Source organism: Scardinius erythrophthalmus (assembly GCF_964197995.2).
Source record: "Scardinius erythrophthalmus genome assembly, chromosome: 2".
In the NCBI taxonomy this organism is placed as follows: domain Eukaryota; kingdom Metazoa; phylum Chordata; class Actinopteri; order Cypriniformes; family Leuciscidae; genus Scardinius; species Scardinius erythrophthalmus.
In genome coordinates, this window is record NC_138222.1 from 10,868,157 (window position 1) to 10,889,552 (window position 21,396).

General features: G+C 35.2%; 1 protein-coding gene across 3 annotated transcripts in view; it reads left to right on the forward strand.

Annotated features, from left to right (window-relative positions):
* The first annotated feature begins 1,745 nt into the window (after window positions 1-1,745).
* Window positions 1,746-21,396, forward strand: part of lrp4 (low density lipoprotein receptor-related protein 4) — a 109,909-nt gene continuing 90,258 nt past the window's right edge. For all 3 annotated transcript variants that reach the window (XM_081391664.1, XM_081391665.1, XM_081391666.1), the window contains exon 1: window positions 1,746-2,055. In XM_081391664.1, the coding sequence (XP_081247790.1) occupies window positions 1,998-2,055 (58 nt within the window). In that variant the 5' untranslated portion in view covers window positions 1,746-1,997. The remainder of the gene's footprint in view (window positions 2,056-21,396) is intronic.

Genomic DNA, 21,396 nt, shown 5'->3' on the forward strand with positions numbered 1-21,396 from the left:
CGCTACACAGTTTATTGATTAGAGCTAATGCTATGATATATTATATCTGCAAATTGCAACTGAAGATAAAAAGTCATAATTTAGCCACCATTTGTAGAAACCATTTCCAGACAATATGGCCATCAGAATTTCTATTTAGTTTGTAATGAGAGTTCTGAGAGTTCCTCTTCTAGATGGGGTTGACATGAAAGGAAGAGACAGTTTGCATAAACACAGGACAAAAATATGCTATTGATGTTATGAAATATTCATTGTTTGTTATACACCATGTGCTTCACACAACCTTGGAAGTTACGTTGTTACAGGTCTCCCAAAGAATTTGTGTTTTACCCTCAAGGTGTCTTGTCCAGTTGTTAGCTTTTTAATGTGTTTTAAATGTAAATTGTTCTCCAGATTTGTTGTTTCAAAGTATAGCTTTTTCCTTTTTTTACAAAAAAAAAAATTAATAAATAGAAAATAGACTAAAAGGTAAAAATAGTAGGCTAACTACATCCAGGGAGAGAACATGTGGCCTAATTAAATTCCATCCAGAATAAACTCTAACGACTTTCATTAAAGTCAGTATTTTGAAAATAAACACATCTATATATATGCAAACATACCTACATAGTATACACATCTATCTATATAATAATCTCCTTCTATTTACACTTGGCAGCAAAATCAGACCTTCTTTCTGATATATTCAGCCCATTTCCTCCATTTTTCCAGGAACACACCCTTCTTTAAATTAACAGAAAAGGTGACCTTTATTGCCTTTACTGGCTGCCAAAAGCACACCCATCAGGTATATAATACTGATACTATATCTGGGCATACACAACTAAAATAATTTGCTTTCAAGAAGTATATAGCCTATTATAGGCTAATACATTTTCATAGCCTATGTAAAATGCCTATATACCTTTCATTTCACTTTCTGTCAAGTGTCTGAAAACATTATGATCAGTTCACACTTAAGTATGTTCATTTAAAGTATCCTTATATTAGGCTATTTGAGTAATAAGTATAAGTGTGCTTCGTTTTTTTGCAACCAATTTGAGGTAAAAACAACATTAAAATTGATTACAAAACAATAGGGAAAACACTGATTTAGAAATAAAATATATGAGACATAGGCTATGGCTATAATAACACAACTTTAAGTTAAATCTGAAAATTTGACCTAGGTCTCAGAGCGACCAAATAGGCTATAGCCTGTATTGATGTGAAAATATTCACAGATCTTGATAGATTATATGGCATTAGAAGGCCTTATTTACACGAATAAATTTTTTTTTGTTTTTTTTTTGACAGAACGTGGTTGTAAAGCTATCCTACCATTCAGTAAATATTCTGGGCAGATAAAGCGTGCATACTTTACAATAGTAATTGAAGGCGTCAGTGTTCGAGGGCTAAGTACAGTCAACTGGCCTATTGACGTCTCCTTATTTGACTTGGATTGCCTCACTTTTGTATAAGGGCCGCTGAATAGTCCGCCGTTTGAAAAGGGTTCAAAGAACTTCAAAGTTTCCGTGGCGAGTCACAAGCAAATCGTATTTCAGAAAAAATGTCACGGAAGAGTTGTTTTCATTGGACTTACAGAGCGGCAGAAACTTCGAGTGCGAAGTTAGAAAAGTTTCTTACTAGGGAACGGCGATTTGTGATTTGTGCCCTCTGTTTCCCTCTAGATATCTCGCGCTGAAATAGGAACTACCCCTGAAACACACATGGTACAATCCAATGCACCTTTTGATCATTCCAGCAGAAGCAGCAGCGACTGACTGTGGAACAACATTTCAAGGTTCTTGGTGGAGTTGCGGCGTCCTGATTTGTCTGTATAGTTCAACTTAACCCGTAACCTAACGGGATCACAGACGCCTTAAACAATGGTTTTTAAAGAGTTTTTAATCTAATTCAGTTGATCTGAAGGGTGCTGATACTTGAAAAAAAAAAAAAGAAAGAAAAAAAGAAAACATTTGCGAAAACAGCACGACCGAAAGAGAGGATTCTTCACGATGAGGCTCACTGCGGTTCTTTGTGGCAGTCTTTTAACTTTCACGCTTCTCGCCGAAGGTAAGTGTTTTGGAGTTCTTTGCCTTTGCTTTGAGAAGTAAACGCGTCGTTTCTTGTAAATATAGAAACGCAACAAAAATAGCCTACAGAACAGTCTGAGCGAACAGAATTAAACCGTATATCATCAAAGAGTTAGACATGTACACAAACAAAACAAAACATGATAGTCGTGATAGATTCAAACCGCGTTAAAGCAGAAAATCACCTCACGATGGTCAATTTACCAAGATATGAAACTAAAACTAACTACTGTCTAGTTGTTGATTTTGCCTATATAAATAGAATTTAATTTACCGTGCAGAGAATTTCCTTGCAGTAATGCTGCTTGGCTGAAGCGAACTTGATGCTTTTCGTTTATGTAAACGTGGACGTTTCTACAATATAACACGCAAAGTAGGTTATCTTTTGAATACCATCTGTCTGTCTTTTATGAAATGCATAAACACCACTTCGTTGTAAGTCAACATCGCCGCTCGCTGTATTCGCAACATGTTGGAACAGCCGCTGCACGCGGGCAGGAATGTAGCGACTTCAAAGCGCACGTTCGGCCTTAATAAAGAAATACACGGACGCAGCTTTGACCGAATTACACAGATCAATTACACAGTGTTGCATCAGTGAAAATGCTATCAATGTATGTAAAAATGCCTGTAAATGTCAAGTTGTCAACTAGATATCTACCCCTGTATATCAGGAAACAAAAGACCCTTGGAGCGATTGCAAAAAAGTGTGCATAATCTCTGTGAGATTCCTTATTCACTGTATGCTTTCCAAACAATTTCACCTCTTACATAACACGTGCAATTATATGTAGGCAATCTGTGTTAGCCATGCCTTGTTATATACATATATTATTATATTCACATTATTCTGACAAATCTGTCATATTGAAATTTAATGTTTCGCTATCTTGATGTCTTGTTCAATAATAGCTTATAATATTATCTAAAGAATAAACTTGATCGCTCATGACAAAAACTGTTTACAGTGTTTGGCAGTTAAATTTAAACTACACATGTAATCCTGCATGTAGACTAATGAAACTGCATTGAGGTTCACACACTTTTCAAGATGTAGATCATGTTTTGTTTAGGGGCACAACTGAACATTTTTTGTTTAGTGAAAGAAACAACATAAGTTTGGACACTGCAGCCACAATTCAGTTAAGGTTAGTCACATGGACATAATTTGTTTCTTTACTCTAGGTTTTTCTTTCTTTGCAAAACTTTGCAGAAGAATTGACCACTCAGATATACTGAAATTGAGTTGTCTATGGAAAGAAACAAATTTATAACCCCCAAAGAAACATATATTAAGGTTGATGTGTCATTGCACAAACCAGCCAACATATGAACCAACATCCACATTCTGCATGACCTTTAAACTTGTTTCTGTATGGTATACTGGTTTTACAATTTTGTCATTAATGTTAAAGATGAACGTAAAAATCTGTATCATCAGTGGGTCTAGTTGTTCTGAGATGTTGAAACCTCATTACAGGATGATTCTCTTTGGTGTATTTTTAAGCTGACGCTTCCTTATTGTTTGTTGCGTTTATAGTAACTGGCAGCATATATGACTACCAATGTCCTGCTTACAAGTGTATGGGCTTTTTATAAAGTGTGTGAAAATGTGTGGCAATGTCTTAGGTTTCTCACAACCCCCTGGGCATTAGCTCTAATATCATGATCTCATTCAACTACTCATAAGATGCATATATATATATAAGCTCCTAATTGCCTACGGAATCCGGGGGTCAAAAACAGCCCAAGTTGAAGCATTTTCATTGACGCAAGGTTTGTAATAAATCAGTAAATTAACTCTTCTTCTTGAGATTTTTTTTTATATACATGAACATTTTAATATGTGTATAAATAGATTTTTGATATTCTGAATAACATAAATCAATATATCAAAATAATAAATATTGTAAAATTTAATAAAATAATAAAATAAAAAATAACCTGGTAAAAACAGAAAAGGGAAGCAACCAATCTCTGTTAACCTCTGCTAATAATCAGTCAGATATCAAAGACATTAGGAGTCGGAAACATTTACACTTATTGCGATGAGGACGGTTTCTGTATCTTATTTGGAGAAAAGTTTACATTTAAACAAAATGCTGTGAGCTCTGGGTGACTTAGGAATTGTTTGTCCTTTTTTTTGTATAATATTTTTTGTAATTATTACATATAGATCTGCATCAGAGTTCATACACTACACTTTTAGAAGAAGTTCTTTCAGGTACTTCATATAACCTTCCCATGATGGGATCATTTTATGGATTTAGTTTTAATTAATACATTTTGGTTTAATATCTTTTTTTTATTTACATTTATATGTTATGAATTAAACAGCACGTAAGCATACTTTAACACTAGGTAAAATTGAAATAACCCATTACACATGAAATGATTATGCAATCTATTTCTCCTTGAATAAAATCTTTTTGGCATTAAGGGGTTCTTTAAAATTGAGTCAAAAATGTTTTCACATATGAGTTTCACAATAACAGTATCATCACAGTATAGTTATTTTGATTTCAATTTATCTTTGTCAATTTAATATAAGAATAAACCAGAAAATTACAAACAGGACAAGAAGTTTTCAGGTGCAGTAGGTCTATCCAGATAAAGCGTTTAAGTATACTACAGAAATTGTAAAAATCAAATGTAAAATAAAAAAAACATTAAGTGCATGAATTATATGGATTCTTATTAAATCACACGGAGTGATTTTTCTTTGTCTTTTGTGGTTTGATTAACATTAATGACAGCAGGTATATTAGGCTATCACTTTAAGACCGGATGCACAAATCCAATGTATAGGGTCCCATTTATTTATTTCACTTAAGACATAACCGAATACTCCCAAAGACAAAAGTTGGTATGTATTTAGCCCAAAGTAAGCCCAAAGTACTTCGGTTTTTATTAGGGCTGCACGATTAATCGAAATTAAACTGCAGGCGGTTTGGCAAAGGCTGCGATTATTTTATGCGCAGCTTGTCAGTGAAGCACGGCTCTGTGATTAGTAAATGCTGCTCCATCTGAAAGCCAGAGGGTGCTCTTGCGCCGAAACCCCAAATATTCCCCCAGAATGCACGGCGTTCCAGGAAATCCCTATGGGCATCATACTATTACTGTAGCTGAATAAACAGAAGATTGAAGCTCTTTGATGAAACATGTCTAATAAACACACGACTACAACACTATATGGTTTATCTGAGTTCTTCAAGCCTTCTCTGGTATTTTCATGATAATAAAGTATATTTAAACTTCGTTGCTAATTGACCGCATTCATAGAATAATATGAAATATGTTGTGTGCCTTATTCTGTGTAAGAAGCCACATCATCTCACAGAGGGATGTTTTCAAAAACTCAACTGACCTTATGAAGTGAGTTTGGAGTAAAAACATGTTATTAAATGTTGTCTATTGTTGGACAAGAGGTTCACGAACGCTTCTCATGTTTAGAAAAATGCTTGAGGCGTGTTGCTTTTTCAAATGCACGTTATAAGTGAATCAAACTCGTGGTGATTTCAGATGGAGCAGCGTTTACTACTGATCACAGAGCCGTGCTTCACTGACTAGATGCGCATAAAAAATAATCGCACAAAGCCCAAATCAGTTTAAGCGCGATTCTGGGTTAATTTCGATTAATCGTGCAGCCCTAGTTTTAATGCGTACGCGAGGGTCCGCATTCAGTGTGTGTGACTCAAATTTCATCACCAGAATAGTACACTCGCCACCTGATTTTTGTAACCGTTTAGTTTGTACACACAGGTCACACATGCGCATTGAATTAGTTTTGCACTTAATTGCACTTGTGCAAGGTTGTTATGAGATAGCCGCAACTTTAGTTTAAAAGAATATGACATTTTTAGCGTTTATAACTTAAGGAGAAAAATAGCGCAGTCACTGGACAAAGATGAAACTTCCTATAGCACTTGTCGACTGACTACACGCTATAAAATGGAGTATGCTTTGAAAGGCTATGCGTTCGACTGTACACATACACTAGCAATGGAAATTTTTTTTTTTGGTGTTTTGGCTTAAGTTATGAAAGACAACTCAGTTCGGTACTGCCACGCTGACAGATAGACCACACTTTCAGATGGCTATTTAAAGAAAACCCAGTTTTAGCTTATTGGTTGATTTTTTTTAATAGTGAGTAGGCAGTATTTTACTGTTGTTTGAAATGTGGCAAAAAGTGGGCAAAGAAATTTCGGGCCTGCTCACCCCTGCTCTCTGACACTCTGCCCAGTTCTGTCTCAGAAAGTGGATGTGTTGTTGTGCTGATATTTTCACCCTGTGAATGAAATTTATCTTATTTTGTACAGTATATGGCAGCATTTACTAGGAAATTCAATCTGCGCACCATCACATTTAACCATGGTAAAGAGGGGCCATTTTCTGTTTGCTTTTGTGTGTTTTTAAATGTCCAGTGAGTGGTGCTAAAAGTGCCTTCAGTTTTATCCAAAACAGATGAACGTGAAGCTGGGAAGGTTTTATTATGTTAGTTGTTGTATGTATTGCGGCAGTTTGGAAATGAAATGTCTGGCGAGTGGCGCTAAAAGGTTAATACTCTATTGCGTTTGAAAGTAACGCACACTAAACCCTACACTAACCTAACCAATAGTGTTAAAGGCACAATCTGTAATTTATTCGCCACCAGAGGTCGCCTTTTTAAAACAATAAAAAAGACGAAGCTTGATGACGCTATGAATGAGAGTGGAACGATGGGAGATGTCGTTTTCACCATCCAGAGATGTATGGAATTCACGAATCATATAAATTATATATCAGCTAATAAATTAGTTTTTGTATTACCTGAATGTTTAATCACTATTTTATGTCATCATAATGAATTATCTGCAATGAACGTGAAATGTAATGCTGTATTAGCCTGTTACTAAAATGTGACTCAAATGATTTGGTGGGTTAATGCTGCGCAGTTTTTCATGTTTAAAACAATCGTACTAAAAGTACATTTGAACAAACCCACAGTATTTGCATGTAATGGCTAAATATATTTGTGCAACACATAGGCTACTGTATTTTATTTTGCTGTCATGGTCACCAGACTTGATCATAAGCGTTACTGAAGTACAAACAAAGTGCAATATCACTGTATGTGTACAATTAATAATATATATTTGCATACCTGTCTATTAAAATACATGAGTGGAGAGCTCATGAACAGGCTCAGAGTTTCTGTCGACAGATCAAGTCCAAGTTTGTCGCAAAAACGCCACACCGATATTGATACTTGTTTTATTTCTCCGTTTGTCCCAAAGCCTGTTTGCCTCATTTGATCTACGTTTAAGTCTTTTGACATTTTCTTTACTCGCCAATCAATAATCGTGAAGAATGATGACTAAATGACACAACAGCAGCGCTTTCAAATTAAAATTTTATCATAGATATGTATACAGATCCCTCATTAGCGGCTTACATAGCGGCCTATAGGAATCTATGTATTATGTCTGTGGTTTCTACAAGCGGAAACCGAGGGTAGCGCAGATAATTTCTCTTGATTTACAAATCCTTGGGAACTCTTGGGATAATGTAAGTACACAACTGCATGAAATATATCACACTGTTCAAGTGATTTCTGATATTGTTTTTTTTTTTTTTTTTTACAAAAATCTTACATATTGTACCTTTAATAAAACCAAACGTGAGATAAAAACATATTTGCTGAATCAACCACGTACCCGAGTGCTTTGCATTTCATCTGCAATGCTGTACCATTTGAGCAATCGAGCAAGTTTATTACATCAGAAAAGTCAAACTTATGTAGCTAGTTTTATGGGATGCAAACTTCAATTTGTATTGGTTTACAAATCATGTACTATGATAAAAGCATTTTGAGACCATAACATAGTATTGTGCAAGGAACCGCTTAAAAATAAGTCTTTATTAGTTGACATTTAGTGACATTGAAGAGAAAAATGAAGGTCGCTGTGTAAAAAGATCATTCAAATGTGAAAATGTAATTTAAGAGAATGCAACATTAGTATGTGCATTGAGAAGGTGTTTAGCGTCTGTAATGCAATTACCCTTTTAATTGGTATCTGTTGTATTCATTCGTGTGTTCACAATAGCTGGCATTCCTAGTGTTAAAGAAAGCATTTTGAATCTAGAACAGCTTTAGACTGAAGCAGTAAGTAATTTTATTTACTGGGTGCATTGTGTCTAATGAACTCTCTCTACTCTTTTTCCCAGGCTGTCTCTGTCTTTCTTTCTCTCTGTCAAAGGCTTTCTGTGTCCTTGGCCTAGAAATCTTTCACTCATCCATGTCACGTTCAGTGGTCCCTCTTTTTTGAAAACCCCTTGTCCAACCCCCAACACACACATACTCACACAGAAATACATTCACACCACTATGTCTGCATACCCTAAACCATCCAAGAGGCCTCAGCAACAGGCTCTGTTAAAGAGACAATATGGGTTTCTAATAGTAATAGTCCTACAACACAAGGCTTTAAGTAGCAGTATGCAAGTTAAAAGCTCCACTCACTAATGAAGTCAGAGAACTTAAGTGGTCCTTTAGTGTCAGGACAAAATGTCCAAACAAGCCAGCCTCTCTCGCTAGCAGTATAGGATGTATGCAAACAATAGCTTTTGACTCTGTGTAGTGTCCCTGTTTGTTTTTCCCCCAATCAATGAGGAGGGATTTGGAAAAGGGCTGGAAAACAAAAAAGTGGTGTGCCTGCGCTAAAAAATTGGTCTACACAGTCAAAATCATTTTTCAAAGTTGTAAATAAAACCAAGATCATTAAACGTGCCGAGTACGCTTTACAAGAAAACACCATTTCAGTCTTTAAAATTTTCTTGTTTAATTGATTGTTACTTGCCGTATAAATAATTGTGAAATTTACTATAAATTTATAAATTATACACCAGATTTGTTCAGTGCAGGATTTACTTTGAAACAATTTTCACAACTTTGAATTCTCAATTTAAGTGTTTAGTAAGAAATTAGTACTATTACTGTTAACACTTTAAAAAATCTTGTATCTGTATTAGTTGACATTTAATTAACAATGTTTTTGTCTAATCTTTTTTTAATGTTATCTTGTACATATAATAAATTCTAATACATCTCTTAATATTAATGCTGAATTTGTTAGCATTACACTAATGATGATCAACGCCTTTGTTTTGTGGAATTTATTAATCTTGGTTTGTATTAAACCAAGATTATATATGTGTATATAAAATGCTTTGTTTTTGTGTAACTTTAATACAATTCTCTTTATTGTAACTTTGTGGTAACTAATGCTTTAAGTAATGTCAATGTAGCATATCTTGAATGTTAAGAAATGTTAATGTGTAAATTAACAAACCAAGATCAATTAATGTTGTAAAGATCATTGTTTCAAATGCATTGAAATTATTCTTTTTTTCTTGGTGTTGGTTGTGATATAAATATTTTGATGTGGAAGAATGGAATGTGTGGTTTAAAAAAGAAGAGAAAAATGATTTTTATCATTTTCAATGAGAATTGCAAATTATAATAGTCACACCAAGCCCATTAATAGCTCTTTTATTGTGACTTGAACCCGAACACTCCACAAGTTTAGTATGTCACAAATGAGCTTATGAGATGCAAACAAGAAAATATATAAGTTTACAAATCATGCACTATAGGTCAAATTGTTTTGTGGTCATAACATAGTATTATGCAAGAAACCGTGTGCAAAATAAGTCTCTATTAATCGATAATCTGCACCTTTAATCATCATTTTTGTAAAAAGGAATGAAAGTTGTTGGTGTTTTACAGACACTGCTGTTCATTTCAGTTGTGGAAACTGCAGTGAATTGTGTAGGTACACAACTTCTGGGCATGAGTGTTCCTAAGCAAAAAATGTCTGCGCAGATATCAATATTTCATCATCTTCATCAAGTGTTTTCAATACCCCTTTCTTTAATGACCTCATTTACAGCTGTTATCAAGATTGGTCTTGGGTCACCCAATCGTAAGTGGACAATGCTTATTAATACAGGCCCAGAATGTGTCTGGAATGGTCTGAAGACGCTGAAAATTCAGCTTTGATCACAGGAATAACTTACATTTAAAATATCTTCTAGTTATTCTAAATTATTATAAAATTACATAATTTAATGTATTTTTCATCAAATACAGCCTTGATGGACATAAGAGGCTTCTTTCAAAAACAGTAAAAAAAAATCGTAATTATTTCAAACTTTTGAAGGACTAGATAAATAATAAAGCAATAAGTCCCAAGAAGCTCCAGCTTTATTGCTTTTATAAAACGGTTATTCCACATACCTGGCAAGATTTCATAAAATAAACACACAGATACAAAAATGTAATGCTATTGATAAATATCATTCTCTCCAATCAATGTAGTTCGTCAGAAGCAAAATGGTTGCCAAGCAACACAGACGCTGCAACACAAAATGCTGTTTTAAAAAATGCTATTTCTGTCTTTATACTTCAAAATTTCATGTTTTATTTGGTGTTTATTATGTGTGAAATTAGCTGTTTCTCGGTAAATCCTCCGCCAAAGTGGTGCATTGTCTTGCTAGCTTTATTTGCTGTTCTTCAACAGTACACAAATTGAGCTCAAACTAAATTGTACTATAAACATTCATGATTACAACCTTATTATCAAAACCAATTATCTTCAGCCACAATCTTCACTCTTACATTTGTAGTTCTTTTTTCAATTTTTCCCCCCAGTCTTGTTCCAGCTCTGTAGCTTTTCAGCTTTTCAGGTAGCAGAGCCTAAAGACCATGAAAACCATGGCAACAGTGTTTTCTATGCTATTTTGCAGAAGGATTTCCAATCTGTAGTTTCTTCACTGAACTGACTGAAAAAAAAAAAAAGTTAAAGCAGAATGTATTTATTAAAATATATTAAAGCAGAGTCTTCATTAGTCGTGAGCTTTGTCAACATATAAATATAATAATCTAAGTTATGGGATGAATATTGCTGTGGTTGCTTAGCAACCAGTATATGAGATTTGGAAATATGAAATCTCAGGCTTCAAACCCATTTGAGATGTGACCTTGAAATCTCACATTTTTCTTAAGAACTATTTTGCATTTTGGATCCATCATTTTTAACACAATTTTTCCACCTCTACCATCCTAAAGTCATATACAAGTTTAAATTCAAAGTCAGTAAATATACAGTAAAGGCTACTACAGTGTCATACCGTATTGCTGAGTGTGACAACAGTCGGGATCAAATGCTTCTATAGCCAGTAAAATCTGATATTCACCAGCTACTGTCTGCGAGTGGTGGACAAAATATTACTGTGCTGCTGAAACTAACATCTCTGTGTACATATTTGTAGTAGGGCTGTACTCAACCAAAGAAAATCTTGGTTGACTGAAGTCCTGAAATTTTCGACTAAAAATCGACTAAAATCGACTAAAAATTACGTTAGAAAAAAAAAACCCGTTAAATTAATTAGATGCGCACTGTGCGCAGGACTTGGTAGCCTTGTTGTCCGCCTAAATGAATTATAAATAAACATTAACAACTAGTAGGCTATTTGCAGTATATTAAATCTTTTTTGACCTAATTATTTTGCACTGAAATGAGTCTGACACTCGAGTTTGTCAGCTCTGACAGCGCTGCATCACGTGCACCTGCGCAATATCATAGATAGCTTATGATTTCCGAAAATAGTACTATGTTGTCAACTAGTGATATCATCACAAGAACTGTTGAGGAATATGCAACATAATTTAGACAACTATTTTTGTCATATGTTATAATAATAAGTTATAACTTATTTATTGTATGCATGTTGTTACCAACACTATCATTTCACCGTGCATGTCCTCGCACCGAGCGAGGCTGAACATGAGCTCAGCTTCGCAGCTGAGACACGAATAGACTATTAACTTAAAGCTTTTACTCTTAATAAACACAAAAGGCACGTCCACTTTAATAAAAAAAGAATATTTATTAAACAAACCAGATCAAGAGCAGAAACGAAATAAAGTGCATAACTGAAAAATAAAGCATCCTAGGCTCAAAACTAACACAACCAACAGCACAGCGCAATTGCGCATTAGGCTTCAAATAAAATATAAAAAAGTTAGGTTATCACACTAAAACATTGAAATATGCTAATTCTGATATGTGCATATAGCCTAAGTTACTCAAAACAGACAGGGCAAGCTAACGCAGACAAGTGAGCTTACCACTTTTAGATGATATGTCATGTTTGTCGTCGAGCTGTGGAAAACTGTTGCATGCAAACTTTGCATTCGACCTTTTTCCTGTTATCAATTTTAACAAAATGCTGCCACACTGTCGATTTCTTTGTTGTTGACATGTTAGAAGAGGACTGACTATTAAACGCTCTCACAATTAAATAAATAATATTCAGCATCAAACCTTCTAGTTATCGCTCGACGCTCTCTCTTGGGTTGGGCTAATCCAAAAAAGGTGAAAACAAGGGGGGTGTTTTGAAGACAGACTGTTACAGTGAAACAAGGGTACTCTGAAAACACCCCCATTAGCAGTTAGTGCTTTATTCCACCTGATGAAATGAGCGTGCCTCAGCGCGGCAAAACTGATGAAATAAACGCGGCAGAAAATCGACCAATCAGAATTTTGGTCGAACCAGAACGTATCGACCAAATAATCGACTAATCGACTAGGACAGTACAGCCCTAATTTGTAGTGTATTTCTGTTTTCCCGTCAACTCTTTAGACCCAAAATTTGAATTGTCTTTTTTTACATGATTATTAATGTCCCTTCAATCCTCTTTGCTTTATATTGGCCAAACTTTTCACATGCATAATGTTTCTTCAAAGTAGCCTCCCTTTTCCTATATAATGAAGTTGGTAAGATAGTTTGACAAGGCTCTTGCACCTTTGGTATTGTCGTGAATTGCAAACCTTCACCTATGAATTGTGAGCTTTTGCTTCATGTGTTGCTTTGGGTTTGCATCTAGTCACACTAACTGACAACAGAGCTGTTTGTCTGTGGTAGAGGATTGCAACTGACTGATTCTGCAAATTGCCTTTTGATTCACCGTTGTTTGATAGTACAACACATTTTACCAATGCTATTCTGTATAGTTTGCTGAATGAAAATCTGTAAACCGATTACACAAATATTGCTTGTTTAGTCTGTATTGCATGGTATGCTGGTTCTGTGGTAGTATTACAGTATCACAAGCCTCAAAATATTACCATAATGAGAAACAGTGGGATTCTCAAGCTCCGCTGATAGCATCTTAACAGAAAACATGTTACAAGATGCTGAAAAAAACAAAAACAAAGCGATGCAACGGCTAAAATGTTTATCTCGTGAATATGTAGACCAACAGTTTTAAAAAGAACACATGAGATATAAGAAAATGTACACATTGTACTACGCCTTGTTGTTCAGAGTTTTTGTGCGATACGCGACTGTCACAGCTGACAGCTCAGGTACTGATTATGATTTAATAAAAAATGAAAATATTTGTGCTTTCGAATTATAATAGCCTTCTATCTGTACCGCCTTGACTTTTTCTCTCGCTTTCATCACTTTCGCTTTTATTCTCGTGCACTGACTTGTTCGCTAAGCTGAACAGCCAATCAGAGTTCTCTCTCTCTTTCTCACAGATGGTACAGACTCCAATTAAACCTGCTGAATCGACCCAAAAAGCCCGATGGTGTCCGACTAGAGCCATCGTCGCAGGACACGCCAAAAAAACTAAGCCGATTGATGCTCAAAAATGGCCGACATTGGCTGACGGTCGACCGTCTGCTTGTTGCGCCCCGGCCTTAAAACAAACAAGTGAATTACTTTATAAAGAACGTATCCGCCACGTAGAACGTATTTTGAATGATGTTAAAATGCTTTAATTTTTATTAATGTGATTAATTACTTTTTTGATTTAGTTTCATTTAATTTAGTTAATTGTTCCATTTAGTTTGCTTGCAGAGAGACTCCTCCCACACACTCTTCTGATTGGCTGTTATTTGTGATTAATTTTATTCTTATTGTGACAGACAAGTTGCTGGAATCTTATCGCATCAGGTCTTTTTCAAAGCTGTAAATAAAATAAATATTATTCTTGAGTATGTTTTACAAGAAAATACTATTTCAGTTTTTTTTTTTAAATCAACATTTTATGTTACTTGGAGATTCTTTGTAATAAATTATTTGTGAAATTTCTGAGTGAAAGTTGTTTCAAAGTAAATCCTACACTGATAAATGATGTAGAAACAATTTTCATTCCGGAATTGCTAGAAAATTTCTCAGTCAATTACAAAGAAATGTCAAGTAACACGTAGAATTAACCGTGAAATTTTGAAGAAGAAAGACGTCTCTTGTAAAACGTCATCCAATCATCGACTACAAAAATCAAAAAGTACACCAAATTGTGTTCAGTAAAGGACAGGTTTGTGTATATATTGTTTGAAACATTCAGTCAAGTTGTGGCAGATTTTATATTTTTAATATTCCAGTATTCACAATAATAATAATAAATATCATTGTGCAACGTGTAATGAATAAATACAAGAGACCCTGGCACTTCCAAAGTATATGGATGGTATGGCGATACTACTCGGCATCATGATACTTCAGCTGGTATATTACTGTGAGACTAAATTAAGGTATTGTGACACCCCTAGTCTCCACTGCTTGGCCAGTGTTGAGATACTTTGTCTCCTGCAGGTTTCATAGTGAATCATGGGGATTTGGGCTGGAATGTTGTGAATGTGCCAGTGTTCCCTCAGCCAGTCTCATACGTAAGCCCTCATTTACAGTCTGACAGGTGCCGCGGCTTAGTTCTGTGTGCGTGCACACTTTTATCTATGCGGGTGTGTATTGGTCATGCTCCACTTTTTGCAGTTTGACATGCACAAACCTTATTGCATATGTGTCTACAGGCTCTGTTTTGTGTGTGTGAGACAGGTGCATGGCGCGGGCCAGTTGCTGGGCAGTCGTGGCAGTGGGTTGAAAAAAATGGCTCATTTGGTGCCTGCCTGGCTTCATAGTCAATGGTCAGATATTTTCCATTGGCAGCCTGCCCTTACTTCCACCCACCCTCTCTTTTCATGTGGTATTCTTTGAACTCTTCCCACATAGTCAGACATACAAAAAAGGGTTGTATTTTTATTTCTAATTATTCTAAAACACTCTAAAATTAGTATTTCTGCTCAGTTGCTATGGTATTTATATGCCCTATTGAATCCATCAACCAGGCTTTGTTTTCTAGATTGATTCTGAATACAGTGCATTGTTTTCAATATTGTATCATTAATATTCTGCAGTACTTCATTTATTTTGGTGATAAGAATTACTGCATATGGTAAATTCTCTTTAAAGCTTATCGTTTATAGTTATTATAGTTAGCATTTAAATGCTAAAGAGTGCTTTTTGACTTCATGTACACTTGCGTACACACATTTATTTTATTGGAAACACTTTACAATATGGTTTCAGCATTTAACTACATTAGTTAACATGAACTGGCAATGAACAATACTTCTACTGCATTTATTAATCTTAGTAATTGGAAATTTCAACATTTACTGATATATATTTTTTATTCGTTGTATTTGTTAACATTTAATGCACAGTGATCTAACATGTACAAACACTAAACAATTCGACTTTTACAAACTAATTTTACAAAAGATTAATAAATGCTTTAAAATGATATTGCACATTAACTGATGTTAGCTAATGTATGACTAATATTAACAAATGAGACCTTATTATAAATTAAACATTTTATTTGACATTATATTAGCTGCAAGTACAGTTTTTTTAAAACATACTTTTAAGATTTGAAGTGCACATTTAGTACAAAATGTTTAATGATGCAAAAATGCAAATGTTAAATGATCTTTTAAGCTGCTGTATGGAAGATTATTGAGCAAGTATGTAAAAAAAAAAAAAAAAAAAATAGAAAATCATTGTTACGCTGCTAGAGGGCCAAATCTTCCATACCACAGCTTTAATGATATTATGTGGTGTTTTATTGGCAGTCTTGAGTGCTTCTGGTAATTATTGATACATGACACCTTGGTTACCACATTTTATAATTCAACTTATGATTGCTCAACAAATCTTATTGCTCAGAATTTCATCAGCATTTCACAAGTCATAATAGCATTCATAAAACTTAAACCAAAAATGCATGCATCTTCTATAAACGCAGATGAAAATGTCCATGAATAGATTCCCCTTCGAAACTCCAGTGGAGATCCATTGCATGTCACAGATTTATGTAAATAGATTTGTGAAATGAATCATTCAGACCTAAACTGGTTTGACCGATTGGTCAAAATATTTGGAGCAAATCCAGAATCGTTATCATCTTCCCGCATGTACTGTAGGTTCAGTTTTCCTGTTTCATTTATTTTTTAAAAGTCAACAGAATCTCTTGTACTTAAGTGAAGTACAAATATCACAAGACTCTGTGACCCTTTTGACTCTAGAATTGACCAGCGAGTGCCGGATATAAATACGATATACATGTTTTGTCCGTCATTTGAACTGCCGCATCTGAGGCAGCAGGTGCATCGCATTACCTTTTCATTAACTAACTTGCAGGTTATGGAGTTCATTGTAGCTGTAGCTATGTGGGCGCCCAGTTTTTTCTGTCATTTGAACAAAATCGCATGTTATAAATGGTGAAGTGCTATACGCACAGGCTATTTGAGACAGTATTGGCTATGACTCGACGGCAAATGCTAGACTAAGACAATTTTGTCCGCTCCTCAAATATATATAACATTAGCCTTTATGTATATATATATATATATAAAGTAATTTCAGGGAGGTATATTTGCAGCATCTCAAGAGCGGCTCACTTCACAGTAAACATTTGTATCTGCTCTGAGTTTGAGTCGCTTTAATGTGCATTTGGGAACGAAACATGTGCCAGCCATCCTCACACACTGGTAATGAGAAGCGCTTCTCAACAAAAGAGAAAGTTTATATAATCGCACAATTTTGGCCAAATAGTTAACCCGAGGTGGTATTGTATACTGCACGTATTGCAGAGAAAAGGGTATCAGGGTATATGGTATATAAGGGTATATATATATATATATATTATATATATATATATATATATATAAATATATAAATATAAATATATATATATATATATATATATATATATATATATATATAATATATATATAGTTTCTTATACTTATTCAAACAACCTTAGGGTTAATCACAAGCTCCTGTTATTGGTTAAATATTTTCAAATATTTTCAAAACCCACATACAGATGTAAAGGGTGACTAATAGTAATAATTTATGGAAAAAAGACGAAATATTGAGAGACGCGATTTCTGCTCAACAGCAACAATAGTTTTAAATGTATTAATTCATAAAGTAATTGCCTTACAGAATTGTCGCATTAGAGTGAAATAATAATTTAATAATTTAAAAATATGTATTTCTCCTCATTGTAATTTGGCCTCTCCCTGGACGTGCAAGCATAGGCACGTGCCTAGAATGCCTATGCATAAAACTGGCAAATCATATATTGTTATCATCATCCCAGCTAACACAGTACGTTGTGACGACGTCGTCAGTTAGTCGTCATTTGGTCAGCGTGACATTACTTTATGACAACGTTGTGATGACGTCGTGGTAAAGTTCCATTTTTTAGAATCTTGGCATAAATGCGGACGTGGTATTTTGGTCGTTAGGAAGTACCTGCCATGTTCCAGGAACGTTGCTGGAACGTTATGTGGTACGTCGCAACGACTAATATGGTCCTTTGATGTTACGTCCTCGCAACGTGCCAGTTTGGTTAAGACGTACTCATCACGTTCTTGCGACGTACCACTATAACGTCACCACGACGATTATGGGGATCACAAAGTTACGTCAGTGGAATGTTATGTGGTATGTCGCTACGACGAATATGGTCCGGTCCGGTCCGGTTACGTCTTCACAGCGTAACTGTGTTAGCTATAGCTGTTTTTTTTTTTTGTGGTTTTGTGGCAAATGGTTCAGGCGTGTTGTGGCCCTCCAGGCCCGAGATTGCCCATCCTTTTTTGTCACCGTTTACCCATTATGTTATTACCTAGTGAGAATAAAATTACTAACAATGTTGAGGCAGCAACAGCAAGCAATGAATAGAGTTCAGATGAAGGCCTTGTGTCAGTAGTCACATGATTTGTAGAAAAGCGCCAAGATCAAACAAACCCTTTGGCTTCTTCACAGTGAATTCATTCATAGGACTAAGTTCCAAGCACGCAAGATAAGAATTTAAAAGAAGAAGCCCTCAATAGTGATAATGGGTGGATTGCCTTTGGCTTTTGTCCCATGACTTGACAATCATTGCATTATTTTTGTCTCTATCAACCCTGAGTTTTGTATACAGATAAGTTGTCGGTTGATGGTCATCATTTCTATTCAACAATGTTATTTTAAATTGATCCCCCTCTTTTAATATCTGTAATAAGTATGCTAAAGTGTACTTCTTTTTCACTGAGGTCAGAAAGGCTGTTTTCTTTTTTCATCTTGTTTGTTTAAAAGCGAGTGTGTAAATGAAGGTTTTCTCCCAACGGGAGGTCAATCGTTCACTTAAACCACGCACTCTAATGGCGTCTGGGCTTTTTTCAAAGTGCCTCTCCACATCCCACTGGAGCTGTTTAAGTATGCACCAGGTACTCTGATCATTTTTTCATGAGCATGGTGTGTCCAGACACGAGGAGGCTGCAGATGACAGGACATCATGGCAAATCTGGGTCATAGTGCTTATCTGCAAAAATTTTAAATGTGGCTCCCTGCCGGAGGAAGAACTTATTTGTATGTGGACGGGACTCTTTTCTGCACTGCCCTTTTCTGTATTCCTGAGTGTGCAGTCAAATGAAGGTGGAGGATTAATGTAGTCTGTCACAGGCATCACAGCTTTTATATCCCGGTCAGTAGCCATCTGTTTCCATATGTCTAGATGTCCCCTCCAAACGTGGGACACAGTCAACGAGAAATGCTAAATCCGCATAAAAAGCACTCCAACTTGCAAAGGTGATGTCAAAAGTACAAAAGCGCTGTTGCTTTGATACAAACTTGATACTACAATTTAAAATGATACCCTTTTCTCTGCAATACGTGCAGTATACAATACCACCTTGGGTTATTTGGCAAAAATTGTGCGATTATATAAACCTTCTCTTTTGTTGAGAAGCGCTTCTCATTACCAGTGTGTGAGGATGGCTGGCACATGTTTCGTTCCCAAATGCACATTAAAGCGACTCAAACTCAGAGCAGATACAAATATTTACTGTGAAGTGAGCCGCTCTGAGATGCTGCAAATATACCTCCCTGAAATGACTTTTTTGCTGGTTGGGATGTCTGAAAACACAGCGCTGCACTTCACTCTGAATCATGCAGCGCATATACTCCACCGGTCAAAAGTTTTTAATGTTTTTGAAACATTTAACTCACCAAGGCTGCATTTATTTGATCAAAAATATAGTCAGATTAATATTGTGAAGGATTGCTACAATGTTAAATAACTGTTTTCTATTTGAATATATTTTCAAATGTTTTTTTTTTTTTTTTCTGTGATGCAAAGCTGAATTTTCAGCATCATTACTCCAGTCTTCAGTCACATTATCATTCAGAAATCATTCTAATATGCTGATTTGGTGCTCTGGTACATTTCTTATTATCTTTATCAATGTTGAAAACCATGATACACTACCATTCAAAAAAGATGAAAAGAAAATGAATTAATACTTTTATTCAGCAAGGACCTATTGATTAAAATATACAGTAAAGACATTTATAATGTCTCAAAATATTTCTATTTTTAAATAAATGTTGTTCTTTTACCACAAAAATATTCAGCAGCAACACTGATAATTATAACAACCATCATTAAGTGAGCATCAATAATAGTTGATGATAATAATTTAGCACAAAATCAGCATATTAGAATGATTTCTGAAGAAAAAATACATTGTGGCCGTGAATTAAAAATTAGTTTTTTCGTTTTAGTACATGCTGAAGAATTCAGCTTTCCATCACAGGAAACTATTTCATTTTAAAAATATAAATATAGAAAACAGTTTTGTTTAAGGTGTAACAGTAATTCACAATATTACCGTTTTACTTTTTTGATCAAATGAATACAGAGACTTCTTTCAAGAACATTGGATTTATTTAATTAAATCAAAGCCTTTGTGATTTGATAATCGCACTAATCCATATTGCCATTTCAATTTTATTTCGATTAATCATGCAATCTTAACTTGTCTTAACTGAATCTCTTAGTTTGGTTGATGCATCATGACTCTCATGCTTGTTTTGCCATTAGTTTTGACTTTCCCTCATCCCAAACTTCTCGTAAGTTTCACACCAGCTGCTTAGAGAGACTGGCCTAATGCACCTTTCTTGAACCATTGTCTGATCTGCAGCTCTCTTGGGGAACCCCTTCCCCCTTTTCTTTCCTCCACTGGCCCATCAGCTGTGCCCAGTCAATAGCAGTCAGTCCCTCTGGGACTCTCTTGAACTCGCACTCCGTTTTAGCACGTCCTGTCTAAAGGACGCACGGCCTGTCTCCTTTTGTTCTTCTGCAAATATGATCAGAGCTTTATTTTCTTTGCTCTTGTGTCTAGAGAAAATGACACATGTGTTCCTCGCAGGACTATTGGTCTTTGACAGGTCTATCAATCAGAGGCCCCATGAGCCTTCGCCAATACAGCTTCCATTCTGCTGCTTTAAAACGTGCATCTCTGAGCCAGCGAGGGCCTTTTGTACTTGTGTGGCAGGTGGAAGTCAGTAAAAACTGACATTGTGGACACTGAAAAAAAATTGCTAGTGAATTTCATGAAATAATTACAAAGAAATGACAAGTGAGACATGAGTAAAAATTAAGTTGAAAGACTGAAGAGTATTTTCTTGTAAAACTTACTCTAATCTTTGGAGAACAAATTTGTAGAGTTTGAATACTGCATTTTCTCTACTCTTTTCCTAAGCCATTTGTTGCATGCAGTTGAAAGTGAATGTATTAGGAGCACTAAAGGCTTGTTCACACCAAGTGTGATGACTATAAAGATAACTATAACAATTACTATATTAGTGTCCTGAGTATAGCGGACAATATCTTTCTATTTATTATAAGCGTGCGCCAGGCACGGCGCCACGATTCCAGTTTTGGATTGGCCTGACCAATTGTGGGTGGGCCTTAAATTAAAAACGTTATCAAATCACTGTTTAACCTAATAAAAATGCCTGACTAATATACTGTTATATTATCTGTGCTTACATAATAGAGATTTTAATAGCTTGATGTTCATTTTGTTGCATTTTAAAACTAAACATTTAGACTATTTTAGCACAAATTATGAGCTTATTTGCCGATTTA